Source organism: Puntigrus tetrazona, chromosome 3 (assembly GCF_018831695.1).
Source record: "Puntigrus tetrazona isolate hp1 chromosome 3, ASM1883169v1, whole genome shotgun sequence".
Taxonomy (NCBI): domain Eukaryota; kingdom Metazoa; phylum Chordata; class Actinopteri; order Cypriniformes; family Cyprinidae; genus Puntigrus; species Puntigrus tetrazona.
In genome coordinates this window covers 13,648,649-13,665,352 of record NC_056701.1, presented here as the reverse complement: position 1 = coordinate 13,665,352, position 16,704 = coordinate 13,648,649, and the positions used below count along the sequence as shown (strand labels likewise).

At 38.6% G+C, this 16,704-nt stretch overlaps 1 protein-coding gene across 1 annotated transcript in view; it reads right to left on the bottom strand.

Moving 5' to 3' along the window:
* The window catches only part of cacng3b (calcium channel, voltage-dependent, gamma subunit 3b), a 34,203-nt gene extending 18,144 nt beyond the window's left edge, over window positions 1–16,059 (bottom strand). The window contains exon 1 of the mRNA XM_043235988.1: window positions 14,992–16,059. Coding sequence (XP_043091923.1) covers window positions 14,992–15,202 — 211 coding nt within the window. The 5' untranslated portion in view covers window positions 15,203–16,059. The remainder of the gene's footprint in view (window positions 1–14,991) is intronic.
* Window positions 16,060–16,704: the final 645 nt, after the last annotated feature.

Sequence of the window (16,704 nt, the reverse complement as noted above, 5' to 3'; positions counted from 1 at the left end):
AAGTCAGCATTTCCATAAAATTTCCTGTCAAGGAAGATTTCACCCTGTTTCTGGAATATGATGGCCAAATCCATTGATGATGTAGGCAGTCTCAAAGCCTTTTTTTAGCGTGTTGTACACGTGAAGAATATTGGAAGGTTATTGTACATCATTATAGCTGTGTTTCAAAATCTAGAGAGCTACCTACAGTATCTAGCGTTTCTAGAATGCCTGTGTCGGACACACAGTAGCATCTATTCTTCACATCCCTTATTGTATAATCTTTGTTTAAAAACTGTTAAACAATCAAAGTACACGGTAGGCTATATGAAATAGTATTACAGAATTTACCTTTCTATTAATAGCAGAAAGACAGGCAAATGCTATAAGACTCTCTGTTATACTGTTTGCATACAGCAAATAAGCATTTGTCATTTGAACAAGTCTTTGAATAGGTTATCTAATAAACACTTAAAAGCCACAAACCTTGTAAACCTTGGTAAATCCTGCTGTTGGATCTAGACACAATTGGTATCCGATATCTATGTTTAAATTAATTCTCACCCAAAATGATTTTCAGTAATGGCTTTACCTGATAGACCCTTGGGTTCTGAATGGCCGTGCTATTAAAATTATTTATGTAACTCACGTTGAGTGGCCGAGTAAGTAGCCCACAATGAAACATGTTGGTTAAAATACAAAAACTGCAACGTTATCACCTCATGGTGAGAAATATGTAGGTTTTAGTGGTAAAGCTATTATATTTCTAAAATGACGTGGCAGGTGTTGTGCAATTACCTAATATAAAGCCTCAATAAAATTAGCCGGTCAGATATTTGGAAGTGGCCCAGATCAGATGCTAAAAAAATCTGATCTTGTGCGGATTTATGTGTTTCCAAGTGTACAACAAATTCAGATTTGTGTCAGATGTGGGCAAATTTTTATTTTATTTTTTTTGTGCCAGTGTAAACACTACCTCGGTGCTGCATCCTTTATTTCTCTGAAAAGCTCCCGGAGGTGTGCTGTGGGTGGAGCTAAAGAGTCACAAGCATGCAAAATTTTGCATAGCAGTCGTTGGCAAGCTGTGACTTGAACTAGAAATACTTCGTTCCAAAACTTTACCAGTGTAAATAAGTAAGAATGTATGAAATAGCATTAGACCTCCTCTTTACATTAAACCTAATTCCACCGACATAGCCATAATTGGTCATCCTGTTCTCAATATCTCAATATTCCATAAACTTCCATATTATACAGTAAGTGAAAAACAGCATGTGAAAATGGTATATGACCGAATTCAAAGTATTTGAAAAAACGTTAGCACCTGGATAGAGTGCTCATTCAATGGACACTTGCTATCCCATGAGGCCACATGAGAGGATTTGTGAATGGCAAAGAAGCAAATTCACATGAAAGAAACACCGCAGTGGGTGTAGTATGTCCGAATTTAATTTACACTCATATACATCATATACATATTTTTGAGTAAGTTTCAAACCATACAGACTACTGGACACATTGCGTCACAATCAAAACACACCGCCAAAATTAACTTCACAGATTCAGCAAATTAATTTGCGGTGGTTCTGAAGACTCATCAGCAGTGGCAGTGGTTCAGCAGCGAAAAAATGTTTTCACACGACTAATGAAAATAGAGTGAATGCTCGACCTTGGGATTTCAACTGGAGATCATTTAAATGAAGATCCTGATTATTTTTACCCAGCCCTATGAATAGTGCTATTTGTGCGTCATGCGGAGTTGTTCCAAATAAGTCGCTTCACATTTTGTTTAGGATGCTATCTTCAAAGGCAGATATCTACGCAGGCTTTAAAAAGCAAGGCAGCTCACTAGGTTTTGGAAAGAAGCTTAAAGCACATTTTCCTAGCCACAATGAAATCGAGCTAGCAATGGCTCGTGCCAGTCAGAGTGTGACAGTAATCACTGCTCCGGCGACAACACTGCACCTTTCCGCTGCTTTTAATGACCTCTGTGTGTTTCATTTTGCAGGTAGAGTCTGAAAATTAAGGCCTAGCTTGCAGAGAGGCTGATTGGCCTAATGGTTTTGACACGGTGAGTCATCCACATTTATTAGGCATGGTTTTTAATGATCCTCCACAGGGCACGATATCTTTGCACAATAATATTCCTACCAACACGAGAGGCTCACTTACCAGCCCGCTAATTCAACTAAACATAACAAGGCAAGGAGCGCTTTATTCGAGCTCTGCAAAAAGCGGAGACATAGAACGTCCATGTTAAATCATGTTTCTGGAGAATGGGGTAATAAATGTGCAATGTGGCCTGTCCAAGACAACTGGGACGGGGCTGAAAGACTTCAAATTGTACAAGAGGCAATCTTCTTCCACTTGTGGCGTCGCATGCCCCCTCCTCTCTCCCGCTCGCCTGCACACTCGGATGCCGTTAGCTGCTTATTACTGTTGTCTCAGCAGGGCCCAATAACTATTCTTGTTTGTTTAAGTCGGCTACTTCTGATTTGGTCTTTTCCATTAAATGGAGTCTTTTCAAACGACAGCACACTTCAGAAGACGGGTAGAGGGGTTGTGCAGCAGCTGATACAGGCAGCCACTTCCTCAAGAACCGCAGGGGCTCTTGAATGCCTCTCAGGGGCTGAATAGTCTAAGCAATCCTGAGGGGTTCAGGTTTACATCACTCCAGGACAATATCTCTTCTTTTCCATCCAGAAGTGTCATGCTCATTCAAACAGAGTGCCCCCTAGAAATGGATTAGCGATGCAATTTCCAAGAAAAAAAATCGCATTGTATCATTTTGTTTGTGTCTTCGATAATTAAAATAAAAATAAAAAATCCTCAAAGGCTCATCAAGGGTGCATTTTTTTGATTAAAAAAAAAAATAACAGAAAAATATCAAATTAAATATAAAATACCAGATTTCAAATTGAATATATTTTCCTTCAGAAATCATTCTAATTGGCTGATTTGAAGCTCAAGACACTCATGCGTTTATTTTTACTGTTGAAAACTGCTTCCATACTTCTTCCCCAGCATTATATGATTCTAAAAATAAGTTTAAAATGACTATTTATAATAACATTTGAAATGTCTTTGCTGTCATGTAACAATCGCATTATTATTTACTGAATCAAAGTATTAATTTATTCAAAATTAAATGATCAATTCATTTAAAATCTTACTGGCCCTAAAGTTTTGAACTGCTGTATATGTCAATATATTTACTTCCATGCGTTAGGAAAAAATAGTCATATATAATTGGAAAGATCAAATTTAAGATACAGTTAACCCAAATCTGTATGACTTTCTTTTCTGTTCATTACAATATATATGATAATACATATATTTTGATAGGGTGCTTAAATGATGATGACATAATTTAATTTCATGCTTTTTGGTAACTTAACCTTTTAAATATTCCTAATCAATTATAAAAACACCAGTTATCCTTGAAAAACTGACGCAAGCGTGACCTAAATTCACCATTTTGATGTGCTGCAAATTGCTAACTCACCCCAGCAAGGCCAAAGTGCTTTGACAGAGGAATGACAGTATTCATCTAAACCCTATTTGTAATTCAAAGAGACCATCTTGTCTTTTGGTTGCCAAAGACAGAGCTCATGAATATTTGGTCTTACTACACAACACATGACAGCAGAGCCATGAAAGTGAACACATTTTGTGTGGGGGGTAAATCCTAAAAGGCCGTATGTTCGGCCGATAAACATTCACCCGACACCATCGGAGCCCGATCCGAAGGATGAGGACCGTTCTGCTACGTATGGGAGGGACTCGAAGCCAGCTGGTACGTACATGTGAGCCCAACAGCAGCCAATGCTGACGCTGTGATTGCTGTGAAAGCACTTTTTTTTCTGACACACATCGAATGGCCTTCATCTCATGGCTATTCTTCAGAGCCAACATGCCTGATTTAGTTTTCCATGAAAAGGCGGAAGCTGCCTGCGCAAGCCAGCCAAAGGTTCCTGCCAGCCCCTTCTCCACAGAGAGGTCTCCTCAGGCGCGGGCCAACATCGAGTTTAATGGACTTATTTGGCTTGTTAACACTCTAGCAGCGCTGCCCGTGCTCACGCAGAGGTGAAGCCGACACACACACATCAATATTCAGTTGTAGCCCTCCCTGATCCCTTCGTTTTCTCACCATCCCTAATAAAGAACGTATCATACAAGAGCTCTGGAATAGCGCTGGACATCTACATGAAATGTGCCAAAAACTGTTCCACATGAGTGGATGCAAGTGAGTAAACAACCGGGGCTTAAGGGAGATAACGGCACTTAATAACACAAGGGAGGAACACGGCTTTTTCAGCTGGCTTCCTAATCACAATACACCAGGAGATCGCAGAAACACAAGACGGATAGCTCATAAAAACAGGGACACAGCCATAACTATTGTTCGGCGGTGAGCTTATGAAACCCCGCAGGTGGACATGCTGCAGATATTGAAGACACTTACTCATTGCCAAAGCCACAATAATTCTTGCGGTGACTTGTGCGGACGGACCAGTGTGGGTGCTGCTTCGAAGAGCTATAGCCATACTATTGAGCTCTAAGTACATTAAGGAAACCCCCTAGAGGCCGGCACAATCAATGCTTGCCCAAGGAGTGTGAAAGTCTGTGTCTGACACCGCCAAGGACCTCGGGACTGCTGGACCTATATTGTTGTTAGTGTCAGACGAAGCTCAGCATTTAGATTGCGTGGGCACGCACGCACACTTGCATATGAGCATTTCTTCAACTACGGGCACTTGTACAGTGCATCCCAGGGGTTTAAACTAGAAATAAAACTTTAACGCTCTCGATCTTTTATATAAAGGTCACATAAAAACTATCACAGAAAGTTTTTAGAAGTGCCTTTTATGTAGATTTTATTGGTCTTTTTATTGGTCTGCTCATGTCCCTAATCTAGTTGTAATGTTTTGCTGAAACGGAGGCCTTTATTTTGTCGTACTTCCAAGTGAATCAAATTACTAAAAGGAAAAAAATAGGACAGGACTTTGTTCTTTCCATTGGCTGTTGATTGGAGGGAAGCTGATCTGAATGTGAGCTTGTAATCTATTGTTAGAAAAGGACAAAATGAAGTCCTGCATACGTCACTAGAAAGAAGTTAGTTGTTTCACTGAAAGATAGTTATAACACATTTGATAGGTTTGTAATAAAACACACACACACACACACACACACACAAAATGAAAGTTATATACTTTATATAGGCAACGAGAAAAAAATAAGGCACTAACATGTGTGATTTCAGGCTTCACAACAAAATTAAGGCATACAAAATTACATAACAGTATTTACTTATTTAAAGATTCATTTTAAAGCTGCAGTCCATAACTTTTGGCGCTCTAGCGGTTAATAAACTGAAACGTGTGCGTCTTGCAGTTTCAGTCAATCAATCATTTATATAGCGCTTTTAACAATACAGATTGTATCAAAGCACTGAACAGTTTCAAATAGGAGAATACTATGATAGGCATGTATAATGACGAGACTGAACAAATTCGTATTAAGACGATAATTGCTAATATTAAATTATTATTTATGATAATTGCTAATTATTGGACCTAATGTGTAATACACATCCCAGATGTAATAATCTAGATGTAATAATCCCAGATGTAATAATCTAGAACACTGTGTAACATTTGATGGCTGGTCTGTTCATTCTTCTTCATCAGTTAGAAACCTAGGTGTGCTGTTTGACAGCAATCTTTACATGTTTCTAGCCTCTGTAAAACTGCGTTTTTCCATCTCAAAAATACATCCAAATTACGACCTATGCTCTCAACATCAAATGCAGAAATGTTAATTCATGCGTTTATGACCTGGAGGTTAGATTATTCTAATGCTTTATTGGGTGGTTGTTCTGCACGCTTGACAAGCAAACTTCAGCTGGTCCAAAACGCAGCAGTCCTTACTAGAACTAGGATGTATAACCATATTAGCCCGGTTCTGTCAACACTGCATTGGCTCCCTATCAAACATCGGATAGATTTTAAAATCCTATTAATTACTTAGAAGAACATTGTAGCTGGATATACTTCTCACCATTTATGTCTGTGAAGAATTATGCTGGTACTGGGCTACCCCGCATTGGTACTTACCAGAATGTAAACACCTATTGTATGTGCATTATAGTAATAAGGGACAAGCAAAAAAGGCAGTTTAGAAAATTAATTTATGGTATACTACCTTACTTTATAGATTTTGTACATTTTGAACACAAAAAAGTTACTAACTGCAGCTTTAGTGTTTGATAGAAAAGGTAATCAAAATAAAAAAATTGGGGAAATAAGCCAACAATTTTCCTATTTAATACTGACTTTACTAAATATCCTAAATTGGAAGATACCAATATCTTAAAAAAGTCTCTATTGTATCATTTGATAATATGGAACCAATATCACACATCCCTCTATTTTACAAAACTTATTTATATACTTAGAACACAGTAACAAGCATACTTGCAGTAATAAAGTCTAATACTAACAATGTCTTCGAACAACATTTGTCATCGTCTATCTATGCAAAATATTGATTAATGCAGCATTCAAACATTTTGCCTTTATGACAGTCTCCTTTGTGATTGACAACAAAGTGACAATACTAGTGGCAGAGCAAATGGCCCACAAACACAAAGACGGATTGCCAGCAACACATTCTCAGAAGCCCTGTTATCACCTAAATCAACACTCATTGAAAAGTGTTTGCACAAACAGATTTTTCAGGCCTGCTTTCTCTTGGCACCATGTCCCTCTCGTCAATAAAATACAGTCTCTTCCTTTATTTCACCGTAACCAATATGAAATCCGTCCTAGCCCTGGCACTTCATCTCAAGCTAACATGAGCCACTCAGTATCTCTGGCAGGCCTGTATGAATATGTGTGTTTATTTATGTACTGTATACAGCAGGCACGTGTGCAAAAGAAAGTGTTTTTGGGTCAGCAGAGGGCTAGACGACATCCATAAAACTATAGCACGCTCCTTAGTGAATGTCAGCACATATAAAATACATAATCGCTCCTCCTTGTTGAAAACACAGTTATGGGTCACCAGTCTTTACTCAGTGATGTATAACGTTTGAGACCCAATTAACCCAAAGCTAAGACTATTTAACCCAAAAAATGCATTCTAAAAAAAATCTGGCTCATCCCCGTATGAATGTAGCCTCACTTCCTCCAGCTCGGGCCCACAGGAGTCGGGCCGGCAGTGTTATCTCTGGTCGCTGAGCCTCTGAGATGGGGAGGAGACATGGGGAGCTATTTTTGCAAGCTTAACCAATGCTGTTAGAGGATCTATCAAGAGTAATTTGCCTCACAAAGGTCATCGCAGCCAGGGGCAGAGGCAGCATCACAGGCAGGAGCCTAGAACAGCAGTGACTCACTATGGTCCACATTCTCCTGCCGGCTTCACAGGACGCCATGTACCCACCACATGAAATCAACACACTGTCACGGAGGGATCAACTACCATCAATATTGTATTGATTTTGCATGGCATTAGATATTAATACGTCAGTTTGCTAAACATCGCATGCTTTCAGAAGCCCAGCCTATACAAAATTGTGCTCTTTGAGTACGCTGTAGCCATACCTGACACTCCAAAAACAGTGAGGAATGTGGGACTTAAACGGTCCTTAAGATTCCCATCGTATTTCTATATACCACACAATACTTATTCTAATATGCTGAAGTGGTGCACAATTATTAATGTTACATTTTCTTAATACATTTTCTTAATTTTTTGTGGAAAGAATGATTTTTTTCACGCTTCTTTGATTAACAAAATGTTTTAAAGAAAAGCATTTATTAACTCATAATAGACATTTTTTTTTGTTTTACCGTCACTTTTATTGACATAATTTAATGCATCCTTGCTAAATCATGTATTTATTTATTAATGAAGCTCTATGAATAATCCACATAAATCATAATCAATGAGACCCAATGCTCTGGATTACACAACTCTGATTGGTCAGCAGTCAAACATTTTACCCACTATTTCCCATTGTCCATGACAACACTGTATGCACTTTAATTATCATTGTCCTATTTACATGCTGATCGTTTTGTAAACTGTAATGAACTAAAGCACAAGATAATTTTGAAATAATTGCAACTCTAATCAATATTAATATCCACATATTGATTTATTTGGTGGGTATAGCTGTTGTTGGATAATATAAAGCCAGTTGGCCATTATCGCAAAAAATAAACCCCAGCTCTGGGCAGAGTACATTATCACGTGTATACTTCACCAGAAAGAACAGACTGCTTACTTGTCATCATTTAAAATCAGGAAGTCTCCTCACATTCCCTCATAAGTCCTTACACAAAGACGTGTAGGAGCACATGTCAGTGGCACTAAATGAAAATGGCGAAAGCATATCTGACTGTTATACTGACTGGGCTTTAACACAAAGAAACATTCATTATTAATTTCTTCTGCTCATTCAAATTGCCAAAAAAAAAAAAAAAAAAATCTGCTAGCGTATAGATAAAAAGTGTATTTCAACAATGTACTGCAAAGTGCTGACAAGTTTCTTCCATTACCACCGCCATAATAAATGAAGTCCACTGTAGCCGTGTATATTAGCCCAACCTTTTGTTTCCAGTCTAACAGCCCTCACTCGCATCTTTAGTGCACATTAAAAAGGCAAAAACAAGGGGCCGCGTTCCTGCGAAGTGTCCCGAGTGGCAGTGTAAGTGCTTATGAGGTAGCATGTTCGCATCCCAACGAGCCAATCGCGCTGTCCGTTTCACAATGTGTGCACTCATGCGTGTGCATCTCTCCACGCATGTTTGACACATGTTTGAGGAGCCGTGTGACGGCCGGCCAGCATTTTGTGTTTCTGCTTCTCCAAAGCTTACGTGAACGAGGGGAGGAGGACGAAAAGCAGGGTTGAGGATGGGGGAAGGTATGGAGATAGAGCAGTGGGCCTATCTCGCAGGCGGGAGCGGCTGGTTTCCAAGGAGATGTGTGTGCGTGATGAGAGTGTATGAGACAGGCTTTGCTTGGGTGCACACTTGGAAGGAAGAGTCCCTCTTCATCACTCCCTGCTTTGCCTCTCTCTCCCCCTCCTTACCTCGGTTCCCAGGTCATCATTTATCCTGAGCACGGCCAAACCGTTCCCCTGAGATCTACCTGCACTTGAGGACGTACTGCATTAATCTTACACCTCCATTCAGCATATGAACCCGTGTTAAATTCCACCGAAGCGTTCGCTTATTATTACGTACATAACCGCTAATGCGTCTCCCTATGATGACATGCGATGCAACACGCCATATATTTAACCCTCATGTTCTGTTTGGGAGGCCTGGAGGCCAGTTTAAGAGCGTGAAAGTTATACTTTTATTAAAGGATCGGGCTGATACTTCTTGACTTTTCCTAATCTTCCGAGAATTGATTATGAACACAATTTTTAACTTACGCTTCAAAAATTCTCCTCTGAAAAATGTTACATCATTTCTGTTTGGGTCTCGCAGACCCAAGATATAAAACAAGATTTAATGTAATGGGTTTTTACATGCTTGGTTCTCTGACACTTTACAAATAAACTCCTTCCAGTTGTTTATTTGATTTCTTTTTATATATATTTCTTTATTAGAATTAGTGGAATTAATAAAAGTCACATATCTAAAAGTGCATGTCTACTTTAAACAGATGGTTAAAGCTTCAAAAGGTATCTGGTGACTGGGATTTTGATTCGATTAGAGGAGCATATTAAAATAATTCTCAAAGGTTCATTTTGAAGTTAATTTATTATTTTTAGACATACACTACCAGTAAGATTTTTGAAGTTGCATGTCTCTAATGCTTACTTGTTTTTCATTTACTGACTAATACAGTAAAAACAGCAATACTGAGGAATATCATTACAATTTAAAGCACCTGTGTTAGCCATGTAAAGGCAAAGCTGAATTTTCAGCAGTCTTTAAGGTCACGTGATCCTTCAGAAATCATTCTAATATGCTAATATGCTCAAGAAACATTTCGTATCATTTCTTAACCTTTTTTAAAAATGGCTGTTTTGTTTAAACATTTTTACAAACTACGATATTGTATATTTTTAGGCATATTAGATTAATACAAAGTAATCAAAGTAAACATACATTGAACATTTTCCATCGTAAAAACAAATCACGGGGGTCTTTGTAATACATAACAAAACAATAAAGGATAATCTGAATAAAAACAGGGCTAATACAGTCACGTCTGTGCGTTTCAATGAAACAAATTGGAGCAGTGAATCACATTCTCATGCTGATTCATATCATTCATGTGAATTCTAATGGTCTGATATGATGTTTGCTTTAAACATATGACTGTACCATCAGCCTTTGGCATTTAAACAGTAATTATGCGGTAAGAATCATGATCTTAGGCAGCCCATCAAATCCAAGTCACACTTTATTTCACAGCTTTTCCAGGAAGTCTCGATCAGTGATGCTGTTTAGACCCCCTGCAGAGACAATGCCATTTACATATTGGCACACAGAGCTGTACTTGATGAACTCCCCCAGAGCGTTTAACACACCTGGCTGCTGGACACGTAAGGAGGCTGAAGATAAAGGTATTGTGACAGGCTACTAAAAACACTCCCTCTCTAACACTGATGTCACGCTCATGGCTCATGCATTTTCTTTATCAGTGCAAACAACTCTCTTCTGATGCTTTGTACTTAAAATGAAAAGCATCTAAATTATCATTAATTCAGGCAAAAAAAAAAAAGTTATCATTTACTCATTCCAAATGTCTATGACTTTCTTTATGGAATATAAAAAGGAGATATTTTGAGAAAAGTCTCTGTGTTTTGTTTTGTTTTTGTCAATGAAAGTCCACAGGGTTCAAAAAGGCTGCAGAGAAAATTCCAAAAACATTTTTCTTCATGATTTCTTTTTTGTTTACAGCTAAAAATTACTTGAGGGTGAGTAAATGATGACAGAATTACAATATTTTGGTGATCGTCTTACAATACCAATAATCACAAAGAGGCCAAATCTCTCAAGAACAATAAGTCAAAGCGTATAAAGGAAAATACTTCAATGCATATAAAGTCAATCTGAAGTGGTTTTCACAACCCTTTTTATCTTTATAATTCAACACATTTCTGATCAAGAAAGACTATTTGATGAGGGGAAAAGGCTTGATTTTATCAATTGAGAATTAATTGGATTGTGATAAGTAGGCATTCCGTACCAGAATGAAGGCAGACCGAATGAGAGTCTGCTAAAATGTGTCTACGTACCTTTTTTTGCTATTGGTTAACATTATCAAGTGTGACCCTGGATGACAAAACCAGTCATAAGTGTATGGTTTGTTAGGATAGGATAATATTTGGGCCAGATACAATATTTGAAAATCTGGAATCTGAGAGGGCAAAAAAATTATAATAATAATAGTGAGAAAGTCACCTTTAAAGCTGTACAAATGAGGTTCTTAGGCATATTACAAATCAAAAATGAAGTTTTAATATATTAATGGTAAGAAATGCACAAAATATCTTCATGTAACATTTAGTTAGTTCTGTCTTTAGTTCTAATTCTGTCTTTAATTACTCACCCTCATGTCGTTCCAAACCCGTAAGACCTTCATTCATTTTCAGAACACAAAAATAAACAAAAGATATTTCTGAAAAAATCTGTGAACTATCCGACTCTCCATAGACAGCAACACAACTGAAATGATCCCAGGTCCAGAAACATAGTACATCGGTAAAACAGTCCATGTGACATCAGTGGTTCAACTTCAGTTATGCAACATTAGATGAATACGTTTTTTCACAAAGAAAACAAAAATAACAAAAAACATTCTTCTGACCTAAAATACAGCTTTCGCCATTTTCGGAAAATATCGCAAAACAATGCATACGGAAACTTTAATATATTTAATGCAATCAGCTTTGTTTACGTCTGGGAGGAAAGGACGCGCACGAACATTATATGCCGTTGTTTACGTCTAGATTAATGCATACGTATGTGTTGTGACCAGGGCTTGACATTAACTTTTTTGCTCACCGGCCACTGTGGCTAGTGGTTTTCCAAATTTACTAGCCACTCAGCATTTTGACCGCCCACAATTTTCTTTTTGGGAAATTACATTTTATTTACATTTTCCCTAACCGTATTAAATGCATGCATAATCTTTCATAACAAATTCTTACATTTTATTAATGATACGAGAATGTTACCAATCATATGAAATCAGCATGCAAACATAAAACAGCATAATCTTGTGAGTTCAGTGTTTTAATATGAAATGTTGGAAAAAAGATACTTGAAAAGTAAAACGCCAGTAGGTGGCAGTAGGTGACTATTTTAATTATGTCATTGAAGCCTTCAAATGATTCATTTAGACGGCTGATTCATTCAAGAATGAATAATAATCTTATTAATCACAGTTTACATTCACCGAATGTAATAAAATCAGAACCATTCTCATCGAAATTTTGGTGCTGTACTGTTTTAACCAGATTAGTTGTCGGTTTGGCGAGTAAGTAGGTCTCTTCTTTCACTTGCCCCTTCAAAAAATCTATTTGTCTTAGACAAGCAATAATGGCGAGTTCTATTACTGTATATAAAAGTCAACCCGTCAGAGTGGCTAGCGGGAGTGACTGTGTTACCCGCCACAGCTGAAATCCACCCGCGTTTGGCCGGTGGGCAGGTGTTAATGTAAAGCCTCGATTGCAATACTTTCTAAAATGGCAGAAGACGTAACTTCCGGGAGAAGAATGGCTGAGTAAATTATGTTATTTAAGTAAATTATGTATATTATTCTCGTAAAGTCGCAAAACTAGAGTTGAGCTACTGATGTCACATCCTGTTTTCCCGATATATATCCACTATGTTTCTGGACCTGGATCATTTCAGTTGTATTTCTGTCTATGGAGGGTCAGATGGCTCTCAGATTTCATCAATAAAATCTTGATTGTGTTCTGAAGGTGGGTTCGGAACGACATGAGGATGAGTAATTAGCAACAGAATTATCATTTTGGGGTGAACCAACCCTTAAATATCCTAATGATTAATGGCATAAAAGAAAAATCTATAATTTTGACTCATACAATTTATTTCATTTTGCTACAAATATACCCCGGCGACCTAAGACCGGTCCAGAGTCACAAATAGGTTGAGCGGCCTTGGTGATGTCATCACAACAGGAAAGTTGCTTCCATTATGTAAGTAATGATATTTGAATTATTAGTATTATTTAATTTGATCAGAAATGTGAAAGTAAAAAGGGTCAGCGTTGGTTACATGCTGATTTTAAATAAGATCAACAGGCAAAGCCGAGCCGTCATGCATGAAGTGATAGGCTGTAGAGCAGCACCCTCTTGAAGGTTATATCCAGAGAGTAGTCATGTAGTCTTGTCCAGCAGAAAGCCTCATTATTACCTTCCTCAAAGATGTATGTACAGACAAGCCTAGACCATGACTCAGAGTGATAGGTTTCTACTTAGACGGATCAATCCCTCATTGATATTAAGCAAATAAATCATGAGAATCTTTTTGAGATTTAAAGTGGATCAAATATGGCTGTGGGTATCTGTGCACTGGGTGACAGTGACATACACTTCAATTAAATTAATACTGAAAAGTCAATCACTGGATTTGTGTAATCTGCCATGGCCACATCTATTGGATTGCGCCCATCCCTTTCAATTAAAGATGAGGATCTTCCCATCACACTGCAGTCATGTCACCTCTCTGCGTTCCCTGGGGCAGGAGATTAATCAAAGTTTGAAAAGACATTATGAAGTACATTATTTCGCTCCGAGTCAAGCAGTGTCAAGGCTGCCAAAACCTAAACTGCATGGAATTAAAATGAATCCGTCCAGAGGACAAAGGCAAGGAAAGAGAGGGAAGATAAGGAGGAAAACGAGGAAAACAGAGGAAGAGGATTATCAAAGGGAACAAGCCATCGTCATGTTTTAGGGGTATATGATGTACATTTAAATAACAGGGTATGTTTTAAACTCCATAGGGTGTTTTGTTGAGCTCACTGTACTTGTGTAAGGCTGGAGGCTTCTTGTTTGAATTGACTTTGATTTCCCCTCAAAAAGGCTTTTAAAGCTGCTTTGCGCGTGAGGTGAGACAACAGTCTGTTCACAGCATCTTGATTGACATAACGGACGGGCTGATTTTAGCTTGATGAGTGAATACAGTGCACCCCAAAAATGTATATTTTCATGATTTTAAGGCTTTTAGATTCTTTCCTTCATGTAAGGGACGGATTTATTTACGTTATCTTTATTGGCAACATTATTGCAATGACACTAACGGCATTATCCAATTATTCTGTTCTGTGTCAACAGCTTACAATACTGAGACATTTATACTTCACGGAATAGAGTGCTTTTATTGAACCGCAATATAAAGTAATCAATATGATTACCCATCTTATTTTGAATTGACAAGTGAGTAATTAGGCAATTTAGCCCTGATCTATTGGTTATATGACAGCTGCAATCATCATGTTGTCTATAAAAAAAAACAGATTTGTGAAAAATGAAAAATCATTTATATAGTTACGACTGAACTAAATACTTTAGCATAAAAATAAATGCTGGCGATAGGCTAAGGTTAGTAGCGCTTCCAGTGTGTTAAATAATCCTCAGTTTAATATGTTGGAATGAACACATGTGCATAGGCTACACTTGAAATAACGGTTCTATACTGGCATCAATGGTTCCATAAAGGACCGTAACCATCCATGGAACATTTTCATTCCACAGAAGGTTCTTTAGATGGTTAAAATGTCCTTCGCACTAAGACAAATTGGTTATCTTAGAATTGTTCACTGATGAAAGGTTCTTCGGGGAACCAAAACTGGTACTTCTAAGGCATCGCTGTGAAAACCAACCTTTCTGGAACCTTTATTTTTAAGAGTGTACCAGAGAAGCAAGTCTAGAATCTAGATAAGATTGACAGATAGACGGGGAAAGCACATAAGTTGGACCCCTTGGACTCTGAGAAGCACGCGAAATCTCTCACTTACCTTCTAGACAGCAGGTTCTCCACAGTCCGGAGTGGGTCATGACTTCCTCGTTCTTCCTGCTCGTCTCGTTCTCGTTATTACTTTTGACCCGGCACACTCCTCGTGAGTACAGCCAGTAGTCCGTTCCCACAGCGATAGTCATCAGGCTGAACGCGGCGAACGCGCCCACTGTGGTGATGAGCATTTGGACTCCTCTGTCACACATCAACATTTTGCCTCATTTCAGGATGGGGGGTCAAAACAGGGTTCTTAGCGTGTCTCGCGAAGCCTCCTAGCCTGCCTGGTGCGCGGACTCCATGCTCCAGTCGACTTCAGAAGCCCATACCATTATTATGTTCCGATTTCTGGGGTGTCGAGACTGTTGCAGTCGCTGTTGCCGCTTCTCAAGTTCAGCAAGAAACCTTACAGTGTTTCCATCGCTTAAGCGGAGAGCTGTTTGTTTGTCATTCTGGGTTGTGAAAAAACTGTTGTCGAGGAACAGTCTCTAATCAGCACCACAGCATTTTGCAATTGAGGCACTAGGCTAAACGAATGACACGATGTTTCGCCTGTGACTTCACAAGAACATCTTTGTTTCCCGAAAAAGGCAGTAAATCAGTTTCTGCACGGAGAACTAGTATCAAAAACACTGTCCTTTGTTAATCCAGCGGGAAATGCCTTCGTTCAACGGATGCATCCGGTATTTTTCTCTAAAACACAAGAGAGGAGTAAAATATCCCACTTCATGATCAGCTTTGTGTCTGTCCAAAATCCCCCTTCAGATCTGGCGAATCTAAAGAAAAATTCTTTTAAATTACACGTGGAGCAGCATGTTATGAAGGCACATATCAAGAAGTGATCGTTTAAACGGACATAATCCCAGCACTTGTAATTGCTGTCAACGGTGATGCTGGTCTCCGCAAATGTGTCTTACAGCAATGACAGCTCCCACGTTCCTCGCGAATCCGCTCGTTTGAAACACCGCCCACAGAGGGAGCGGAGCGGAGCGCGCTGGCTGCTCTCCGCGCTGCTGAATGGACGAAGCCTCTCGTCTAATCTCTGAGTTTCTCCCCGCACAGCGCCCCTGGCTCAACCAATGTGCTACTTAAGGCCTTCATATGCAAAGATATGGGCAAGAAGCGATGCATGAAAAATCGGACCCTGGAGAACAGGAACGTCCTTAAAGAGCCACAGACATTTTCGATGATTTCCTCCTCGGAGACCCTCACATGGGCAATTCCGGAGTTTTATAGATCACTAAATTCACAGGGAGATGGCGATGACAGTACAATACAAAGTTGCACGATCTGGGATTGATCTGATTTTTTGAATCGGGTCGGAAACCGCGCACACACATAAAATAAATAAATAAATAAATAAATAAATAAATAATTTTCAGATTCTGTTGTGCTAAAGAAAATCACGAATCTACAGCGCGAAATGTAGCCTGAATTACGTAAACATGCCTGACTAACATGGTACGATTTTCAGAGAATTTATTTTTATGTGCCAATTCTTTTTAGCGAACCTTATTGAAAACGTTTAATTTATTTGGTGACTCATTTAGGATACTGTAAGTTGGTTGACATGTAGGTGCAACAATGAACATTGTCAACAGAATGTTCATAAGGGACCATTAAGTTAAAGTGTTATGACAGTCATCTTTAGGAAGCAGGCTACGTGCAGAAAATTTTAAATCTGATTGGCTTGAACAGTTTATCTTTGACCATGATT